The sequence below is a fragment of the Diospyros lotus genome, chromosome 13 (genome assembly GCF_014633365.1).
Source record: "Diospyros lotus cultivar Yz01 chromosome 13, ASM1463336v1, whole genome shotgun sequence".
Taxonomy (NCBI): Eukaryota; Viridiplantae; Streptophyta; class Magnoliopsida; order Ericales; family Ebenaceae; genus Diospyros; species Diospyros lotus.
The window spans coordinates 11,941,014-11,962,041 of NC_068350.1; the positions used below are offsets into that span (position 1 = coordinate 11,941,014).

Consider the following 21,028-nt stretch of genomic DNA (forward strand, 5'->3'; position numbering starts at 1 on the left):
TAAATATATATATATATACACACACAGATACACATATATATATATCCAAACCAACACTGAAAATGTATACATCTCCGCATACACAGCCATATATATACGCACACATACATACATATATATATACGTCTTTTCTCTCACTGCTCCCCGTTCACCCATACGTTGCCACTCACCACTGTTGACCCATTCGCTTGCTCACCCTTTCTCTCGCTACAGATCTGTTTCCATGGAAGTTGAAGGGGATGAAGACGGGAACACAGTGGGTTGCTGCTTTAATTGCCTGAAAAATTGGAGCTCCTCCCCCCCAAGGAATTTGGTTTCCTTGATTTGAAGGAAAAAACTATCACGTGACAAAAAATGGGAAAATGAATTCTCTGAAAAAAAATTGGTTGTCAAACACTACACAAATGAAAAATTGGGTGAAAAAAAGTGACTATCAAACAGGCCCTGAAAGTGTTTGGCCAACCTACTTCTTCCTTTTGTGGTGAAAGGAATTAGAGTACTTATTCCTTCTTTCATTCATTTAGAAGGAATAAACTATCTCCAAAACGTGCAGAGAATTTAGTCTTTGTTCATAACAATTTTCGTCTTTTATCAAGGAACACCTCCTAATATTATGACGAGAAGATAAAGATGTGAGATGTAGGTAGAGATAAATTTGAGAGTATAGAAAATGTGAGTGTTCTCGAGTTTGCTAATCTATCCCTAGATGAACTAGAGTTAGAGTCTATATTTTTTGATGAAAATATTAATAGAGATAAGGAATGATGAACTGAATGAACTTTTATAAATTGTATTATATTTGATTTTGTTATTTAAATTTACTATTTATTTTTAATTACTAAGTTGTGGAAGGATAATAGAACTTTAAAAATATTGTTGATGATTGTTTGAATGCATTGTGAAATTTATGTTTATATTTGTTTCAATACATTATTGAACTTATATTTATTGTTTATGTTTATTTGTATTATATTTGAATTATTTTGTATAATTTTTTATATTAAAAATTATATTTACAAAAAATCTCCTGCATGTTTTAAATTTATAGTTTACCCCACATTTTGAATTTTTACCTTTTTAAAAAAATGTCGTTTTAACATTTTCGTTTCATTTCGAAAACATATCATTTTCCGTTTCCGTGCTACTTTGCAAAAGAACCCCCTGGTTGTCATCATTGATGCCACCACAACAACAAACTAAGAGCGAAGTAGAGAAATTATATTATCTCAAATTATTTTTAAAATATTTAGAGACTTAAGAAAATAAATTTTACTTCAATTTAAAGAAAAAGTTATTTAACCAAGTGAGTGGGTCAAACTGGTTAGATATATGTATAAAAATGTATATGTGTATATATAAAAATAAAGTGTAATGTATATAATAAAAAGCCAGCAAATTGGCTCAATCTCTCTCCGTCCCCCTCCCCCCTTCCTCAAGGGGCCGTGCGCGAGATCCCAAAGAGACTCGTTACTCATGTGCGCGCCAACCTTGCACCATTGGGGATGGCTTAGAATTAATGGAAGCCATCCCCATTAATTCCTTCTACTCTTTTCCTCTTTTGTTTTTTTTCTTATGTGTATATAGAGATATTTCACTAAAAAGTCTTAAAAGATAAAAATAAATCAAATTTCTCTCGACTTAAATTAACTTTTTTATAAAAAAAAATCAAGGGTCCTATATATGGGAGATTAGGAGCGGATCTCCTAGTCGAGGAAGTTGAAACAAGTATAAGAGAGAAATAAAAATAAAAAAATAAAAATAAAGAAAGAATGAAAGAGAAGAAAAAACTAATGAAAAAAATAAGAAACTTTGGTAATCAAGGGAAACTTATTATGTTCAACTTTTCATTTAAATTCACAATCATAAATGGCCATGTTATTTTACTCTGCCCCACTTGGGCTCAAAATGATATGATCAAGGACTTTTCAAAAGTTGTTTAAGGTAACGGTTGAGAAAGTTTTTGGAAAAATATTGATATGGTCACAAGTAGCATCTCAGAGTCGAAATTTATACTTTCTTTCACATACAAATTTTCTAAAAATAATTTATTTTGGGAGGTTCCTCACTTAGAAAATTTATTTTCTAACTTGAGTTCATCTTTTGAAATATTCAAATATTCAAGCAATTTGAAGGGAAAAGAAGTACTTGAAGCGTAGGTTTTGAAAGTTTTGTTAATTTTGTGACATAACATGTTTTGTTGATATTATATGTATTTTTATGTGATGCACAAGTAGTATGTATAGATTTTATTTGGTAATATCAAATGTAGCAAATATGCCAAACGGGTTGCACAAATTAAGTTTATTTTTAAGGCATGTCATTTTATTTTGGTAAAAATAAATGACTTTTACATTTATCTATTAAGTTGTAGTAATTTAGAAATTTATTCTAAAATCACTTGCCAAGTCATCTTGAGATGATTGCCCTTATACAGTTTCTCGTGCTCATATCTTCGATTATCAAGGAAGGTATCCACTTGCCCGATAACTATCTGGAAGAGAAAAATAAACATTCAAAAAAAAAAATCAAAAATACTTTGAAGAAAAGGTCTTATTCAGAATTCAAAATGAAGAGGGACTAATCCAATCCACTCCTTGTTGACTCCGTCCATACCCATCGTGTGTGGTAACATGGACGAAATGTTACCACACACGATGTGTTTATTGTTAATAAATAATAATTAATATTAGCCTATAGTTAATTGACAAGATTAACTTAAAAACAAAACGTAAGATATAATAATAGGGTATTTTTATTTTAAACGCATTTGATGAGGCAAAGGAAGGGGATCGAAATGTATATCTGAACAATTCAAAACATATTAAAAATGCATTGCAATCACGTCAAGTAGCCTGAACGCTGGGGCACACTCACTTTCTGGACACACCGACAACCGAGACAGCGCAAAGCTTCTCCGTACCGCCAGTTTCGGGGTTCGGCGCTACACGTGTCATGAACCCAATGCGCGCTCCCAATGCTTTCACACGCGCACGATTGTATTTCCCGCGGCCAGGAACCGTCGCTGTCGTCCTGCAGGCTGCAGCACCTTGTGGGCCCGTCCCGTGAAATTTTACCGTTGGGATCGGATTCCATCTCTCAAATTCTGAATTATTTTTTTTATTCTACGGCTACAGGATAATTGGATGAATAACATCTTGGCATTATAGTCTTTATCTCTCCTTTCGTTTGTGTTTTTAATTTTAACCAAAAAAAAAAAAAATTATAAGTGAGCCTTTAATCTAAATATTGAACTTATGACCTATTAACACTAATCTCAACATATCATTTATCCTTACATTAACTTAATAATTTAATATAATTGTTGACGTTCAGAATTGGTCGATTATGATTCGTTGGCCTATACTGGTAGAATGATCACGAGCATAGGAGAAAAAAGTAATATCACAATCAATCAGACAATATGCGAGAGATTTTATATGGTTCAGCCAGAATTATGTTTAGTCCATGACTGCTCTCTGATAATTTTGGCAGAGTAAAAATATGCATTTTTCTCCTCATACAATAGTTTTTGACCCTCTATTTATAATGTGGGGTGTTTGCAATTTATACGAATTTCAAATGAGTGGGGTCACATCATGAGAGACAATGTGTCCTTATCACCTCCATAAAACATGAAGAAAAAGTTCCGCACTATTTGAGACTTGGTTTACCATAGATAAAACATGTGGACATTATCTCCGATTATCCTGCTTTATGATTCTTTTTGCGAACTGATCGGGTTAGCCAGCGAACTAGAGACATCGCTAGGAGCTCGCTTGCTATTGCAGTTGGAGCTCGTGCTTTTGCAACTATGCGACATCGTTGAGATGTTTTCGGCCTTAGGTCTATTGAGTTTTGAGAGGTTGGGCCCAATCATTGGACTATTCCCAACCCAAAACAATCCAGACAATAGCCCCAAATCGATCTAGAAAATGCCGTAATAGTAATAAAGAAGAAATTTAATATATTTTAATTTAATTTAGAGAGCTTAAACTTAATTTGAACATATTGAGATATTAAAAACATATAAGTGCTTTTACTAAATAATCATAGTTGACTCTTAATTAAACTTCATCAATTTATTAAATAATTGTATATAATTAAACCTCTTACCACAATCACAATAGGGCCGGTTGAATGGGGTGAAAGCTCTATTTTTCCCTAATTTCAAAAGTAAATTAAAATTTTTATTAATTTAATTTAATTTTTAGACAAAAAGGTAATCTTAATAACGGTTAAAATACAATAGATATATTTTATTTTCATTTATAAAATATTTTTATCTATAAATAAAATATTAAAAAATACGATACATTTATTAACAACTAATAAAAGTGTTAAAGTAGTCAAAGAACATGTAACAAATAGACAATATCTAAAAATAATATGCCTTCATTATACCATAATCATCCATTCTTCTTAAAATAATAATTAATATTATTCACTCTTAGGACATAGATCAAGTGATGGACAAATGATACACTGAAATTAGTATTAGTAGATCACGAGTTCGATACTCGACTTAGGCAAGGGTCAAATGTCCGTTTACAATTTATTTTTTCTGTCAAAATTAAGATCACGAACAACGAGAGACTGTACAAGAATGATAATTTCAAGAATAATTAGTATTACTCAGGCTTTGTGTAACATCCCGCTCGAGCGATAGGAAGAATCGGAACAACTTACCCTGATGGGCCTACACGAACTTCCCGGGGGGGTCACCCATCCCTGGATTACTCCAGGTCAAGCACGCTTAATTTGGGAGTTCTTTGCCAACATTCAGCCCAAAAGGTATCCAGCTGGTGTTGTTTCCTTTCTTACACTATCCTCGATATATTCTAACTTTTCTGGGCTCTCGAGATATTACACTTTGCTTGGTATGATTTGATAATTTAACCACCATATGTTAGTAACACTATCAAAATCATAATTTAGACAGTTTGACTATAATAATTAATGAAAAAGGGAGCACACTTCCAACAATAACATTTTTAATTTTTATAAAAAAAATTCAAGATTTGTCAATTAAACCAATCCACTAAACTTACAAATTTAATGTCATTTTGATTTTTTTCAAAAACTTTACTCTTATTCATTAACTAAAAATTATAAATTTGTTATTTACTGACAATAAATTAAAATTCATAATTTTATTTTAAATAAAAAATTCAAATTATAAAGCTTTAATTCTATTTAGAATTTGAGCAAATTATAACAGTTTTGTAATTTAATAAAACTCAAGACATAAATGTGATTTAGTCAACTTTTAAAATTATCAAACCACAATCAATCAATCAACTACTTCTCTTACGATTTAATAATTTAAGGGTTTAGATTAATTTAATTTAATTTTGTGGGCTTAATTATTTTCTCACTCAGTAAAGATTATAATAACAAATATTTAGAGGGTGGTTTTTGTCACCATCTACAACTAAAATCAATAAACAAGACTTAATGCCCGCATGGGCAACCCAGTTGGTCAAGAAGGGGGCACAAAGTGCCTTCCGTGGTGAATCTTGGACCAAAATCGAGGATCGAATCTCGCAAGCGGCAGTGTGGGGGTACCTCTCTCTAAAGTGAGGGGGCTTCCTTGTGAGTGGTGAGCCCGGATCTAGCCACTGGGTCCGGCTGGGTCACCATGATTAACCTTTCCCACGTCCTGTCGGGCCGGGTGTACAAGGCGCCCAAGGTGAGCAATTTCACCTTTTGGACCAATAAACGAGACTTAATGCACGGCCTAATTAAAGGAGGACACGTAATGTACTTTTATGAATGAATGTTGACCCCCAGATGATCAAATAATAAGAGTACGTTTATTTACTTGATTTTATTTTTTAAAATAAGATTGATAAATAACGAGAAGAACAATGAGACAAATTATGTAATATATTTAAATAAGTGGGGGCAAAATCAAAATCAAAAGAAAAAGAAAATCAAATTACGATATCTACGGTTTCTCACTGAAATCAAAAGAAAGTTCAAACCCGGCGGCGTCAGAGAAAGTGGAAGCCACCACCGTTCTGACTTGTACACTTGTAAAGCCGTCGGACCAAAATCAAAACCAACACCAACACCAACCAAGAGCACAATTATTATTATTATAAAATTTAATAATTATGATGTAGAGTCGATCATTTTCTTTTGTCCCGATCAAATACCTGCAAAAATATTGGGAATTGTTAACTGTGATTACTCTAACGCTTAATTCAATTTAAAGGATTATAAATTGAAAATAATAATAAAAAAATAAAAAAATTCTTAGAGATCAGATCCCCCATACTTGTAGAGGTTGTCCTCTATTTATAGATAGTGTTTAGCTTATCCTGAGAAGATCAGATAACTTTCAGATAGATATAAGATAACCTTCGAATAAAAAAAAAATCTTGAAGTGTTGAAGAGATTCTTGTTTGACTGAGTCTTCATCGCTATCTCTCCCAGTTTAAAATAACAATGAAGATTATAAGTACATATGAAACTTTCAAAAATGAATACGTGACGATTACATACTGGCATCTATCGGTACATATGACTCCAAGTTAATGGTATTTTTCTAGGGGTAGTAGAGTAAATTTGTCTCTCTAAAATATTTTCTCGTCAAATAATTATAATAATAATAAAATTAAAATATAATAAGTAATTTATTAAAAAAATATAAAATTCAAAAATTAGCTCAACTTTTACTACAGACTGCATCAGCTAAGAAGCAGCAATGATAATGGTAATAGTTAGTTGACTTAATTGGCAGCGAACGGGTGCGCAATGCCGCCCCGCGTTTGGCCGCGACGGTGGGTGGTAGTTACCGTAGTGGATAGTCAATTGGGCCCTCCATACCATTTCCAACTAATTATTTATTACTTTCATGGTAAGTGATTTTGAATTAAATATTAATGTAAGAACTTTCCAAACTAATAATTCTATTATTATATAGAATTAGCCTCCCCCCACTCCCCTCCCTGACCCTTGCATGTGAGCCTAAGGTTGTTAACGACTCATTCTTCTTCTAGATTATTGAATATACATTTATCCCATCAATTTCAACTTGCCTCAGTATTTGGGGGTAGTTAAATTAGTCCTTATATTTTAAAAATATTCAAATAAGTTACTGTATTGTTATATTTAGATAGTGTTTGTTAAAATAAATAAGATAAAATTAAAATATTTTTCGGATCAAGATATGAAATGGCCAATATAAGAGTGTGAAGTATTCTAAAATTTTTATAAAACTATTTTAGGGGTGTACTTAGGATTTTTTCTTTGGGGGAGTTTCAAAACAAATTTTCAATCATAGATTTTCCCAATAATTTTTTTTTTTCAACTATAACAGTCAAAGACAAAACTATAATTTTAATAGAATTTGGGGAAGAAAAAAAGAAACCTAGTGGGAGATGGGTTAGGGGGACTTGGTCTTGGGGGACTTGTAATAAAAAAATATATATTTTTTAGTGTTTAAGATCTACTTTTTAAAAAAATTGGGTGGGCTAAAGCTTACTTTGTCCACCCATGCGTTTACCCTTGAACTGTTTGTTAAATTTTTTAGAATACATTGGAGGATATATGCGTTATTTTTTTCTTGACTATAAAGTCCAACATATATTTATCTTCAAGAAGAAAAATATAAATATATGTGAAAAATATTAAATAAGAAATTACGTAATTTTTTTTCAAGGGTCGTCAGATAAGTTTAATAAATATATTAAAAATGATAAAAATTTAGAATATTTTTCATATTTTATATAGTCTATATCTTAGTTAGCAAATGCTACTTTAGAATATGTTAGTTATTGTGATAAAATATTATCTTAATATTTTTCAATGATGTCGACTCTTTTTTCCTAATAAGAAGAATCGCACATAATCATAAATGTCCGAAATTAAAAGTCTTGAACTAAAATAGAATGGCTTACTTAACACTTTTGTCTAAGTATTTTATTATAATTTTTTTAAAATTTTATATAAAAAAAAAAAGCATAATGTTAATTACTTTAGCCATGCCCAATAAAAGAAAATAAGTGCCTAAAATTCACAACTTGAAAATGACTAAAAACAATAAAGTTGCAAACATTTGGATTTTGTTAAATTTGAGATCCTTCCAAACGCAGACACGTGAAATGACGGTTGTACACATGGTTCCTAAATTAGAAAAAAGAATATAACGTTATCCATGGCGGGTGAAATTACAGTCTTGGCCCCACCAACAACCGGGCTAGCTAGTAATGGGGGGGGGGGTTCATTTATTGAACCCGAATTGGACAAGCGCTGGCTCAACTGCGCAAAGTTCCTCCTCCTAATTAGTCATCTGCATTTAATAAGCTGAACAATTGGTTAAGTAAGTAAGAAATGATTTGATTTGAGTGAGTGCTGCAGTGCTTTCAAATTAATTGGTACTGCCATGACATCTGTTTTTAAGCATTCAATACTTCGGATGATAGTTGTTGTGCAATCTCTTTAATATTGGTGGCGCCCTCGATTATGTCAAAAAGATAAATCACAAGTAATTAAGATTTTTAGTTCTTGCATAAGTAAAAGGTCAAACTCATAACTTATTGGATTAATATCGATATATTGTTCATCTAATCATTCGATTTATGTCTTAGGTGCTTTAAGCTTTCAATGCTTAATATTTAAAATAAAACTTTTCTATATTTACGTGTATGCCTATAGAATATCTAAAGTCTTAAATGATATATCTCTCTCTATATATATATAATTAAATGGAATATCTTATTTATTTTTTTAACAAATGTAATGTCATTACAATCAAGATTATTGTACAAGGGCATTCACACTACCAATCTAAAAGTATAACCCACCAAATCGGTTACTATTCTCTCCCTCTTAAATTGTTGTTTCTAACAAAGATTTTTCCTCACAAAATAACTAATTCAACATTCATTATGGCCTGAACAATTGGTTACAGATTTCAACGAAAACACTTTCATTTTTCAAACGTAATCTCATTCTTAAATTCTTTTTTTCTGACTCAAATATAGAGAGTCTTCTTAAGTTACTTCTAGAGTTGTGATTGTAGATTTCGAAAGAGAAACAAAAATGGGTATCGAATTTTTTGAAAAATGTCTTAATTGCTCCTAATTGAATAATTATTAATTATTAGAGATATTTTATATTATTAAGATTGGACAGAATAAACTACAATTCATTAATATTATAATTTGGTTATCAAGATGATTATCTGTAGCAAATATATAAAATTGTTATATTATTCACGTCGGACAACATAATAATTATCCGATACTGATAATTTGAGAGAGGCGACGTGGACTCCAAAATGTCCACACACACACCACTCCTGCTAGCTTGCAACATGGGTAACATATAACCTCTCAACAAACATTGTTGAAAGCAATTTATTAATTAATGTTGGCTAGAGTAATGATAGTACACGTACAATATAAATGTCACTGTTGGATTACTTTTAACACAAATGGTTAGAATGTGACATTAGTAGTTAGGAATAAGTCTGAAGATCATTGGCTTTTGTTGTAAAAGAAGGCGATGGGTTTTAATTTCGTCGGCCAAGCAAGCGTTGGTGTAATAACACAAAATGCTGGTGAAAAACATAACCGTTGCATTGCATATTTTAGGCATAAACTAAATTATGGGTTTTTTTTTTTAATTTTGTATTATTTAAAATTATAACTATATTTATTTTAAGATTAACTAATAAAAAATTATTTAAATTTAAAAGTAACCTTTATAGTACAAAATAGAAAAACCCATAAATTGTACATATTAGAATGAAAGTGACTTAGTTTTAATTTCTTTTTTGGGTTTCATTGGATTTGAGTTTCAATTAGGTTTTCTCTAACTTGTAGGAGGGGACAAAGGAAAGGGTTGGTGCTCTGTCAATAAACTAGTCTCGTGGGCAACTAGAAACTCCTACACTTTCACATTATCCCAAAAAGTAAATATAATTAAAGACTCAAAAATCTACTTAAAATGTAGATGTGATGTTTTATAGGGTAAACTCAAGAGCTAGTATCCCCCCAAGAAAAGAAGGCCCAGCATGGAAGCCCAACCCAATGAGAGTTACCTTTAAAAAAAAATTAGAAGTCTCATATGTCACATAAAATTTGGATAATCATTTACCATATTGAAAGTGGACTTCAAGAGTGAAAGAATTAAAATTTCATCATTAATTACCTTCACCTTTGTATTTGCCTGAATGACCCTTAACTGATCGAACACAATTCTACAGGCAGAAAATATTTTTCTTCATTTTCCTAGAAAAAGAAAGGCAGACAGATGTAACAACAAAAAAGGCAACAGAAATATCTTTTAATTTATGAACGTAACGAGGAGGATTAACGTTTAAAAATGATCAAAAAATAAGGCATATCCCTTGACGTAAAAATTCTATGTAAACTTCCTGTTTTATTCACTGGTTATAAAGAAAGAAATAAAGCATGGCAAATACCACTCTCGCAAACCCATAAACACAGCAGCTCTGCTGCAATCTAATCCCGGAAACAAATTCATAAAACAATCACTTTCAAAGTTCTTTAAAAGCAACAAGCTGCTATTACAAATTTACAATACCAAACAATTCACCAAAATGTAGAAAACAACAGCAACAAGCTCGCTGTGTGTGTGCATCTCTGACGAGTGACGATGGAAAACTTGCAGAATCATAACTTCAACCACGCCAGGCACGGGCACAGGCCCCAGCAAAACCGAGCCGGATAGTAATCCTTCAGGTAAACCTCTCTGCTAAAACCGATGATGTAGAACCCGAAAGTCCGGTTGTGTCTGGGATGTTGCATGGTAACATGAGTTACCGGCACAACAGAAATGGTATGCCTCTCGCATATGACCCGGGCTGTGGGGGGTACTGGGGTCCTGTCCGCAATTACCTCCGAGGAAAACTTGTTGAGGAAGTACGAATCAGCAAAATACGCAGGGGTGCACTGATAGGCTTGAGTGTTCAACAACTGTACGCCTTTGGCTCTGTGGAAGACCTCATCTGGGACTGAGGCTGCTCCACTAGTTGCACTTACTTTTCGAGTAGAATGTGTCTCCCTGCAGTTGCAAGACAAAAACCCAGATCTAAGGGTATGTGCGATGCTGATTGGTTTGTGTTGCAATGCATGCTGATAAGAATTCAACTATTTTGCACGAAAACAGTGAACACTAATAGTTGTCCTCGTAGAATTAATACAACCTTTCAAGTTCCCCTAATGAAGGAATTTGGAACACAATTGGCAGGTAGTTTAGTGGCTGCAGGTATGTGTTATGCCATAACGTAAACATATGCTGCTCATGGACACTTGACCACAGAATCTATATTGGACGATAACAAGGTGTATATTCTCTAACCCTATAAACCAGGAAGAAACATGCCCTTAGCGTGATTTGGCTCCCTAGCTTGGAAGTCTGTGGCCCAAATTCCAGTTATATCTAAGGTTGCGTGTGAATATAAGGATTTCAAATGACGTCACTTGAAATTTGTAATTAGAAAGGCTTGCATTTCAAGTTCTGTTATTTGAAGTGACACCTATGTAGACGTCATTTCTAATGCTTCTATTTTTGAAGTCCAAATCCAAGGTTATTTGGACCCAAACCCAAATGCTTTCACCAAAAGTGAATTCAAACAATGATTTTGGAATTTCAAATTCCAAATGTTATGGTCAAATGGCCATAAAGAAGAAGAAAGAAAGAGGAAAGACAGAAAGAAAAAAACATGAAGTCCTTCATGACTAGATTACCCGGTAAAATCACTTGTCTCAAATAATGTGAGGCAACTAGAGAAATAGGGCATAGCTTCCAAATTCACACACCAGCTACTCACAGAAGTTTGCATAATAATTCATTCAAAAACTGAGAAAGATAGCTATTGAAGTGAATGGAGGGATTCCATATTAAGGCGTTGAGCATATTGAAATCAATCTATTGAATTTTCTTCCTTTCTCTGTTGTTTCTTTATCCTGTTTTACTTTTGCTTCTCTTATTTTAGTCTATTTTTTAGGGTGGGTGCAGCTTCATGTTTCAAGTTTCAAAAAACCAGTTAGTTAGGTCTAAATTTGAGGATTGTTTTACTGTCTAAAAATATGATCATACATATATGCATGTGTGCATGCGCACGCGTGCATACATTCTATCAAGAAGTAAGCATACGTACCATCTTATAATGGCAATGCTATGTGTCAAGAGGGAGCCACTGCCTTTACACATCTGACATTTAATTAGGCCACGAGACCCACAGGTTGCACAAGGAATCATCCCCTTGCCATCACACTTTACACATCTGCAGGAATAAAGCAATTCTATGAATGTAAGTTATGCCCTTCTGGTGCTCCAACAAAGCAGAAAAGATGAACAATTTCTAAATCAACTGTTAATCGACCATCAAACTAGCAATCAACCTCTATATTGAACATATTCCAAGTTCAAAATACAGGTTGCACTATAAGTTCCCATCAATCAGGTGTAAAACAGTAAAAGAAGGGACAGCTTGATCTAGAAGTCTAAAGCTCACAATAATTGGCTGCCACAAGAATTGATTGATTGAATAGTCAATTATAAGTTAGCAGATCCATTAATAATAAATGACTCACTTTGTATCCGATCCATCTCTGTGAGCAATCAGTCCCCTCCCAAAACAGGCAGGACACCGGTTCATTCGATCTCCCTGGTAAAATCCAGGTTCTTGATCTGCATTGCAAGTGGCACATACAATATCTCCTCGTCCTGAACAACCTGCAAACATAATAAGACTGCAACCTGGATCAGGAATGGTAATCCTAATTGTTGTTAAACAGAACTCATGCACTGAGTAGGAGACACCGGTAGAAAATATAGCTCTAGTATGATGAGAAAATAGTGATGGAAGTTAACAGAGTGATAGGATCATTATTGAGGTTAGTGGTATATCCTGAAGGTCTTCGAACGGCCAATATGACATTTGATTTTGGTGATTAAAAAAACGATGCAATCCTCTGAAAGATTTCCCTTATTTTTCCATGATATATTGGATATGAAACAGCCTAAGCTATTAAATTTGTTAATTCACCAAAATGTTTACGACTGACAGTAAATTCCTGCCATTCCAAAATCTAAAATTTGCCACAATGAGTCAGCACCTTCAGAGTTTGTACTCAACACATGTTGTTGTCAACATGAAAGTGCTAATTCCTTAAGCTAATGGTGAACCAATAAATATGTCAAATTGGCCTTAAGTAAATTTTCTGAAAATTGGAAGGACCCGTACAACATTCTGTTCATAATACCTAAAATATTATAGTGTCTAGATAAAGTATTGCAAGCAATACTTCGTTTCCCCCACTGTCTTCAGCAAGAGGGTCAACAGGTTTGCGAGGAAATACGAAAATAATAACAACCATGAAAGTGGGTTGCACAAATATAAGTGACTTAAATGCAGTCCAACAGCTAATATGAAGCTCTAGCCTCCAAGGCTATTTCTTCATGTATTGCAACAATTAAAGCATTTATTAGCAAGACAAGATCTTTCAAAGCTTGCAAGACCTAATTCTCCCGCCTTTTATTCTCACTTGTTTCATTACAGGGCTTAGATACCTAAGATATTATAGGATCTAGATAGAAGTTTGCAAGTTTTGGGAGAGTATTGGCCTTTGCCTGCCATACTTGGTTCCCCCACTGGCACTGCCTTCAGCAAAAGGGTCACCACGTTTGTGAGGAAATATAATAATAGTAATAATAGACAGGAAAGGGGGATACTTAACCAAAAAAATAAAAAAATAGAGGAAAGGGGGATACACAAATATAACTGAATTAAATGCAGTCCAATAGCTAATATGAAGCTCCAAGGCTATTTCTTCATTTATTGCAACTAAAGCATTTATTAGCAAGACATGATCTTTCAAAGCTTTCAAGACCTAATACTCCTGCCTGCCAATCTCATTTGCTTCAGTTGTATAACCAACTTGGAAAAAGTAATTGTACTAAAGAATGAGAATTGACTTCTTAAAATCATTTATAATCAAGGTTGATAAGAGATTGGGTAAATCCATTAAGAGAGGTAGGTGAACATCTTGCTCAACGAATATTCTTTCGGGGGTTAATTTTTGAGTAGTTTTTGGACAGAACAATTGTTGTAAAGGCTGACTCACTCTTGGCTAGTTAGTTGTGCAAACTATTTTAATTTTTTCATAGTTTATTTATATCTTTGCCATACATCGTACTTATTATTCTTAAATAACCTCTATGGGTTTGACTCATTTAAATTCTTTCATACGAATCATCTTTTCTCTCATTCCTGAAATTAGAATTCAAACTTTGCTATTTGGCCTTTACTTGAGCGTTTCATTTGAAGCCAATTCCTCTCCCTTACCCTCTGCATCAAATTGGCACCAGATGGACATGAATTTTACAATATCAAGAAGATAAATTTCCATATCATGATCGCATAAGGTCACAGTTCAGGAATCTGTACCGGAGCATTTCTCAATAGCTTCAGAATGAGGAATTTTGGCTCGTGATTCTTTATGAGGGGTGAATAGAACTGGGAATTCAGACCTTAAATCTAATTCCCAAATTCCAAGTTCAGGCCCCTTATCTTTTCCATCTATACTGCCACCGAGATATGGCTCTACTTCTCTTACATTCTGCCTCTCCTCAATGAAAGTTTCTAAAGTTCCAACATACACATTACAGTCTTCCACTGCATGAATTTTCCAGGTCCGAGCCGGAAGACTTCCCCAACAGCAACGATGACCGACATGATCAATAAGCAGTTCTCTTATTTCTACTTCATTCAGTATTTGCCTGTACAAATAATTAGAAAATTAAAATGCTGAAGTATACATCTTTCTACTAACAGAAATAAAGTGACCATAATTAGGATTCATGTAAACATAAACTAAGATTTTCTCCATGCACAATTTAAGTAAATCAAGCAATACATACACATACTCCAATAAATCAAGATTAAAAATTATGACAAAAATGTAGAATAAACTTTAATGTACAATTGCACCCCGCATGAATATTAGAACAACAATAATTGCAAACTTGAATTAATTGCAGAAGCAATTCCATTTCAAGTTTCCTATAACAGATATATCTTATTTCTTTCTTTTTCTAACCATTAGATAGTATGATTTGAGTAACCTAATAATAATGCTTTCTAAGTTTACAAGAGTTCTAGGTGGAAATGAAAATGTTGAATAGTTATGGGGCATTTTACAGAGTTTTCAATTTTCTATTTTTAGTGTTCATCTTCATGTTTTTTGTGTGTTTTAATTTTCATTTTCATTTTAAAAAATAAAAAGCTAATATGTTATTGATAACTAAGTATTTTCAGTTTTGAAGGGAGGGGAAGAAAATGAAAATGAAATTGGAATTGTGAAAACATTCCTTTCTTACTTTTGGCTCTTTCATAAGTTTTCAAAATTTAATATGATACAAAATGAAAACATGGACTCAAACACTATTTTTTTTACAAAAAAGAAAAAGAAAAAGAAATGAAAGAAAATGAACACTCTACCAAACAGGCCTAAAAGTTCATCTAAGTTTTTCAAGCAATATCATATAATGGTTTTAAGTGTCCCTAACAACCTACAGTGTGAGCACAGCCAATATGAGCTGCTAAAATCTTTATGTAAAGAAGTTGAAAGCCTAAAGGGCCAAAATAAAGGTTAGAAAACCCCAATAAAGATACTACATCTTCATGAGTTCCATCTAACAGCAAAAATTAGAAAATCATCAGGTTCTTGAAGCTTCTCATAATGTCTAAACGAGCAGTGGTTAACACTATTCTTAAACTGCATGGTTGAACCATAAAATGGCAATTCGCCCTGAAGCAAGAATACAAGCAATAACGATAATTATTATTCAATGTTACTTCATTATTCTTCTGTTAACTCTTGAGGAATTGTTACTCATGCCTCTTCTGCAATGATAACATACAATTTGTCTCAAAAAAGAAGGAACAAAGGTAGAAAGAAGGATTCCACTAGCAAAAGATAAAATCAATATGTGAAAGGGGGTGCCATGCCATCTGCATATAGCAGGTTTTACATTCTGCACATCACTAGGGACATAGACTCTGAGCTCATTTCATATATGTATGGCATCACAGTTAGCCATTTTCACTGCCCGTTCTCTTTTCATCTTACCCCTTCTGTATTTTCTCAATCAAAAGAAATATATTTTCATGGTAAAGGGAAATGGACCAAAAGACTTCTGAAAATGAAAGAATGATCAAAAGTACCACGTCAACTTTATTGTTGCACAGGTCCTAAGAAAATTAATGTTCTAAAGAGCATTAATGAACCTCACCTCTGATAATCATTAGAAGTGCCACCATAATATTCACCCTGATAAACAATAGCTTGCTCTGCAAAAGGGGTTCATAGTTTATCATCCAAAACAATATATCTTAAAAGAAGATAATATTTTCAGGAAAGGAAACAGTGATATTAAGTTGGTTGGCATAGTACACATAGTGACGACCTGTGAAAAAATATTTTGGAACTAGAAAAAGTTGGCCTTTTTTGAAATTAAGGTGCATGAATCAAATCACTTTTAAGTATTCATGTTAACAAACCCAAAAGCTTACCAATTATACAATACCTAGAAATGACAAGATGTCATATTATCTATACCCCTTATAAGACTGAAGCTGCTTTTAGAGTCCATAATTTTACAAACTCTGCCACATATTATCTCTAGATGAACTAGCCTTATATCCAGCTCAATGGGAACAATGACAATAGATTATATTTGTGGATGACTGCTAATAGCGTTCTTCATATTTTCTTTTTTGAGTCTTGGGTTAAGATTTGGCCGACTCATGCAACATGTAGATTGCAAGCAAGTAGCAGAATTCCTTTCCAGTTCTATCTAATAAATACGAATTCAGGATGTCCAGAGCTCACTGTAAACATCATAACTCTGGTAACGCCAAATATGGAATCCAAAAGAATTTCCAGGTCATTAATTTAAAACAACTACCTTTGAAGCTTAAATTTAACAACACAGCTTTCCTAGCACGCAACAAGAAGACCAAGAAATCCCAACCCTAATAACATCGCATAAAGGAAAAGCAGAGAAATGAGATCTTTCACCCGGATGTTGCAGAGAGCAATAGCCGAGGCACATATGCCTTTCAATGTAAAATTTCCCTGCAATTATTTATCTGCACACATAATTTGTATTAAAATTGGGGGGAATCAATAATTGGAGTACCATTAGGGTTCGGCTCCGGCGAGCTGATCAAGGGAGCATGGAGAGAAGGAGGGTAGTATAGATCGGAAGAAGCCGCAGAGCGTATCTCGTCCACGCTGACTTCATTTCCAGCCAAAGGCGTCGTAGGAATTGCAGAACCAGACCTTCCCAAGTACTGGTACGACTTCCACACCTCGCTCTTCTCTGTTTGACGATTCAATTTGGAACTTTAGCGTGCTATTACAGGGAAACATCAATGAAGAACAATGCGAGAATATGAAAGTGGCAGTACCTAAGAGCAGAGGTTCCTCGATTTTGCTCTGCTGATCCATCTTTCTTGCTGAAAGCGAGCGAGGGGGACGTGGTCAACTGTGAAGATGAACAGACAAAACGACGTGAATATTGTGATTATTAAACCAAACTTTCCTTCCTCCCTAAGGAAGGGTGTTTGGGTTGCCCATTTTTGTCGTGGCTTTAAAGTTATTTAATTTTTAAGTTAAAAATTAGATAGTGTTTAAATTTATAATGTATTTAAATAAATATATTTTTAACTTATCAATTAATAATTATGTGTTTAGTTTGAAAGAACTAATAAGATTAAAACTTGACAAAAAAATCAAAATATACATGATATTTAAATTATATAATTTTTTAATTGATAAATTATATATTTATATTAAAAATATATTAATTATCTAATATATTGTTATATGTATATATATTGATTATTGTTATATATATACATATATACACTAAGCGGGCAGGAGAAACTCGGAAGAGATGAGGGTGGGGACAGCAACGGGTAGTGGCTAATAAGGCGATAGACTACGAGCAACTGAGGAGAAGTTGAAACAAATGGGGGCAACGAACGATAGGGGCGGCGGCTAATGGGCGCAACCCACCAACCCAACGGTGACTTGCGACAGCTCTGCTAAACGACGACGATAACAAATCTGGAGGAGAGGCGACGACGAATCTGGAGGAAGGGCGATGGCGACTGTGGTGATAATGGCAGAAGTTCGAGGAAAGATTGGAGAAGAGAGAGACAATGGGTGTAAATATTAAAAATGTTTGAGGACAAAATAATAATAACATCAGTCAACACAATAGCTTCTTTTGTAAAAGTTGGAGGTACCAGCTTTTCTCAAATGATATTATAGTAGCGTTTAAACTACTTAATTTTTAAGCCAATTTGTGTTGTCAAACACTAAACTCAAAAATATTGCTTAACTTATAAGTGGTCAAATCGCTTAGTCAAACACCCTATTAGTAAGATTTTTGTTGGAGTGAGTTGACACTTGCGGATTTTTAATTTTGTCTTCAATGTATGCTAATTTCCTATGTTTTTTTACTCAAATCTGCAAATCTTAAATCCACTTAATTTTCATCATTTTATTTTATTTTATTATTGTAAGGTAGATTCATTGGCTTTTTATTTAAATATTTTTTAAATTTTATATTTCGTCAAATTAAATTTTAAATTATTTCAAATTAATCATCACATTCTTTCATTACTAATTAATGGTGTTAAGTATAATAATGAGTATGCCCTATCTAAAATTTATTTTTATCAAATCGATTCCTACGTAAAAAAATGACATTAATTAAATTAAATTAAGTAAAAAACTTATTCCTAATTTTTATTTAATTGAGTTAAATAATATCAAATTTAATATAAAATAAAACATAAAATTCAATAATATCCATTATAATTCATTGGAATCTATAGCCAACAAATGGTTTCCCCTTCTCTTTTGCCTGTCAGGGTCTCTTGAAACTCATTCTATTAGTTGAAGGTGACAATTGGTTCATTTTTATTTATTTTTATTAAATTTAACTTAATTTAATTGTCACTACGAAGATAAATATTATTGAAGTTTTATTTTTTTTGCCTTCTTTTTCTTTTCTTACCATCCTTATCTCTTGACTAGCATTACTGAGCTATTTTTTATCATTATAATAACAACAACTCTTTTCTTTATAGGACCATTTTGACCGTTGAACATTCACCTCTCTTATTATTTTTGATCTTTACATATTTTTATTTGTATAATTTTAAACACATTCTTTTATTTTTAAAAATTTATTTATTTTTCATATTTAATAAAAATAAATATATTTTTATTTTTTTCTAATTTTTTTTTATAAATAGAAACACAAAACAAAGATAAAAACTAGAGATAAAAAAACAGAAAACATTAAATAGACCCTTAAGAATTGATTTGATAAAAAAAAAAAAATTAAGAGGTGTTTGGGTCAAAGATCTAAAGTATAGTCAATTTATTTAACATTAATTAAGGGGTGTTGTGTCTAATTTTAAAAAACCTAAAAATTAATTGAGCAAATTTTAATATTCAATGAGTATCCGGATCAAATGACCAAAGTTCACTAAACCTATATAGTCAATTTATCCTTTATTTTATTTTATTTAATTAATTAATGCGCTGAGTCATTATGAAATGATAAAGGTTAACAGTTGTTAATATCGTTTTACACTGCAACAATTAAATGAAGGAATTGAAAAAAATTAAAAATTCATTCTAAAACAATATTAAATCTAAAAATTATTATTATTATTATTTACCCTTTTCAAATTTATCTTCAATGTAGGCCCCTGTAGCATTGTTACGTAACAGAAAATAATGTTGATAAAAATAATATTTAATAATGGACAAATTATATAAAATTCCATACAGTTAGGGCCAGGTATAACCTATAATCTTAATCTTTTGATTGCATCAAAAGATCTTATTATACTTTCTAAATGTTGCAATCAACTACTATTCGTTAGTTAACCTTTAACTTTATTAGTTGACCAACACATGCACATCACGTCCTACTAAAATCACCCCTAATGGGGTCTGAATTGAAGAAATAACTCTCAAAGTCGAAGGAAAGAATAACATAATCTCTAATTTCACCCCCAAATGCAATTTGCCAAAACACTCCTGAAACCCATCTTATTCTCTATCTTGCTTCACAAGAACTTACCTATCGCCTGTTAACCAATGACCCATGTTGCCTTTCTGTCGCCATTTGTCACTGCCACTACCAATATCATCAATCGCGATCACCATCACTAGAGGCGCCTCCCGTTGCAACTGCCACCACTAGTGACTCCGTCTATTTCTACTGCTACCACAACAATCATTGCCTGCTACTGGTCACATTTGTGTGCGACTGTAGTCTTTGTCCGCCGCACCCGCATTGCCATCACCATCTAACACACCTCTATCGTTGTCCGCCATCGCCTTTGTATGCATCGCCATTTATTACCATCTCCGCTGTCGTGTGCATCTACTCCGCCAATTGTTACATCATCGCCCGCCACTGTCACCACCGTCAAAATATGTATGATGGAAAGTCTTTATTTGAAAAGCATCATTCTCTTATGTAGGTGAAGCATATATCCTCTACTCCCACTTGTTCGCACATCCCATTATTGTTGTTGCAAAAAATATAATAATTAGATTTTATGATGTGGAACCAATTGTTGTAGACACTTGAACTTAGTGTCTAGTGAAATAAGATTGCCATAAGGACGTTTGTCACAAGAGATTTTGCTGCAAGGAAGTTCGTCTCAAGGAATTTTGCCACAAGGATGTTTGTCTCAAGGATCTTGCCACAAGGATTTTTGCATAAAGGATTTTCGCCACAAGGGTGTCCATCTCAAGGACTTTTGTAGGAAAGATATTTGCCTCAAGGATCTTCTCCATGAGGATCATGCCGCAAATATGTATGCCTTAAGGATCTTGCCGCAAGGATGTTCGCTTCAAGGATTTTCTGATGGATGCCTTAGTTCCCGAAAGGCTGATTTTCACCTAATTATCTCAGAATAGAAGGGAGAAATCAAAAGTGTGAAGAC

The 21,028-nt window shown here is 33.1% G+C and overlaps 1 protein-coding gene across 1 annotated transcript; it reads right to left on the reverse strand.

Moving 5' to 3' along the window:
- Positions 1-10,360: 10,360 nt before the first annotated feature.
- LOC127789152 (uncharacterized) lies at positions 10,361-17,599 on the reverse strand. The gene is made up of 7 exons (XM_052317953.1): positions 17,456-17,599; positions 17,185-17,367; positions 16,276-16,333; positions 14,429-14,760; positions 12,573-12,714; positions 12,137-12,262; positions 10,361-11,037 (listed from the first exon to the last, which is right to left on the reverse strand). The coding sequence occupies exons 1-7, from the start codon at positions 17,493-17,495 to the stop codon at positions 10,647-10,649; spliced, it is 1,272 nt and encodes a 423-aa protein (XP_052173913.1). The 5' UTR covers positions 17,496-17,599; the 3' UTR covers positions 10,361-10,646.
- Between the last annotated feature and the right edge of the window lie 3,429 nt (positions 17,600-21,028).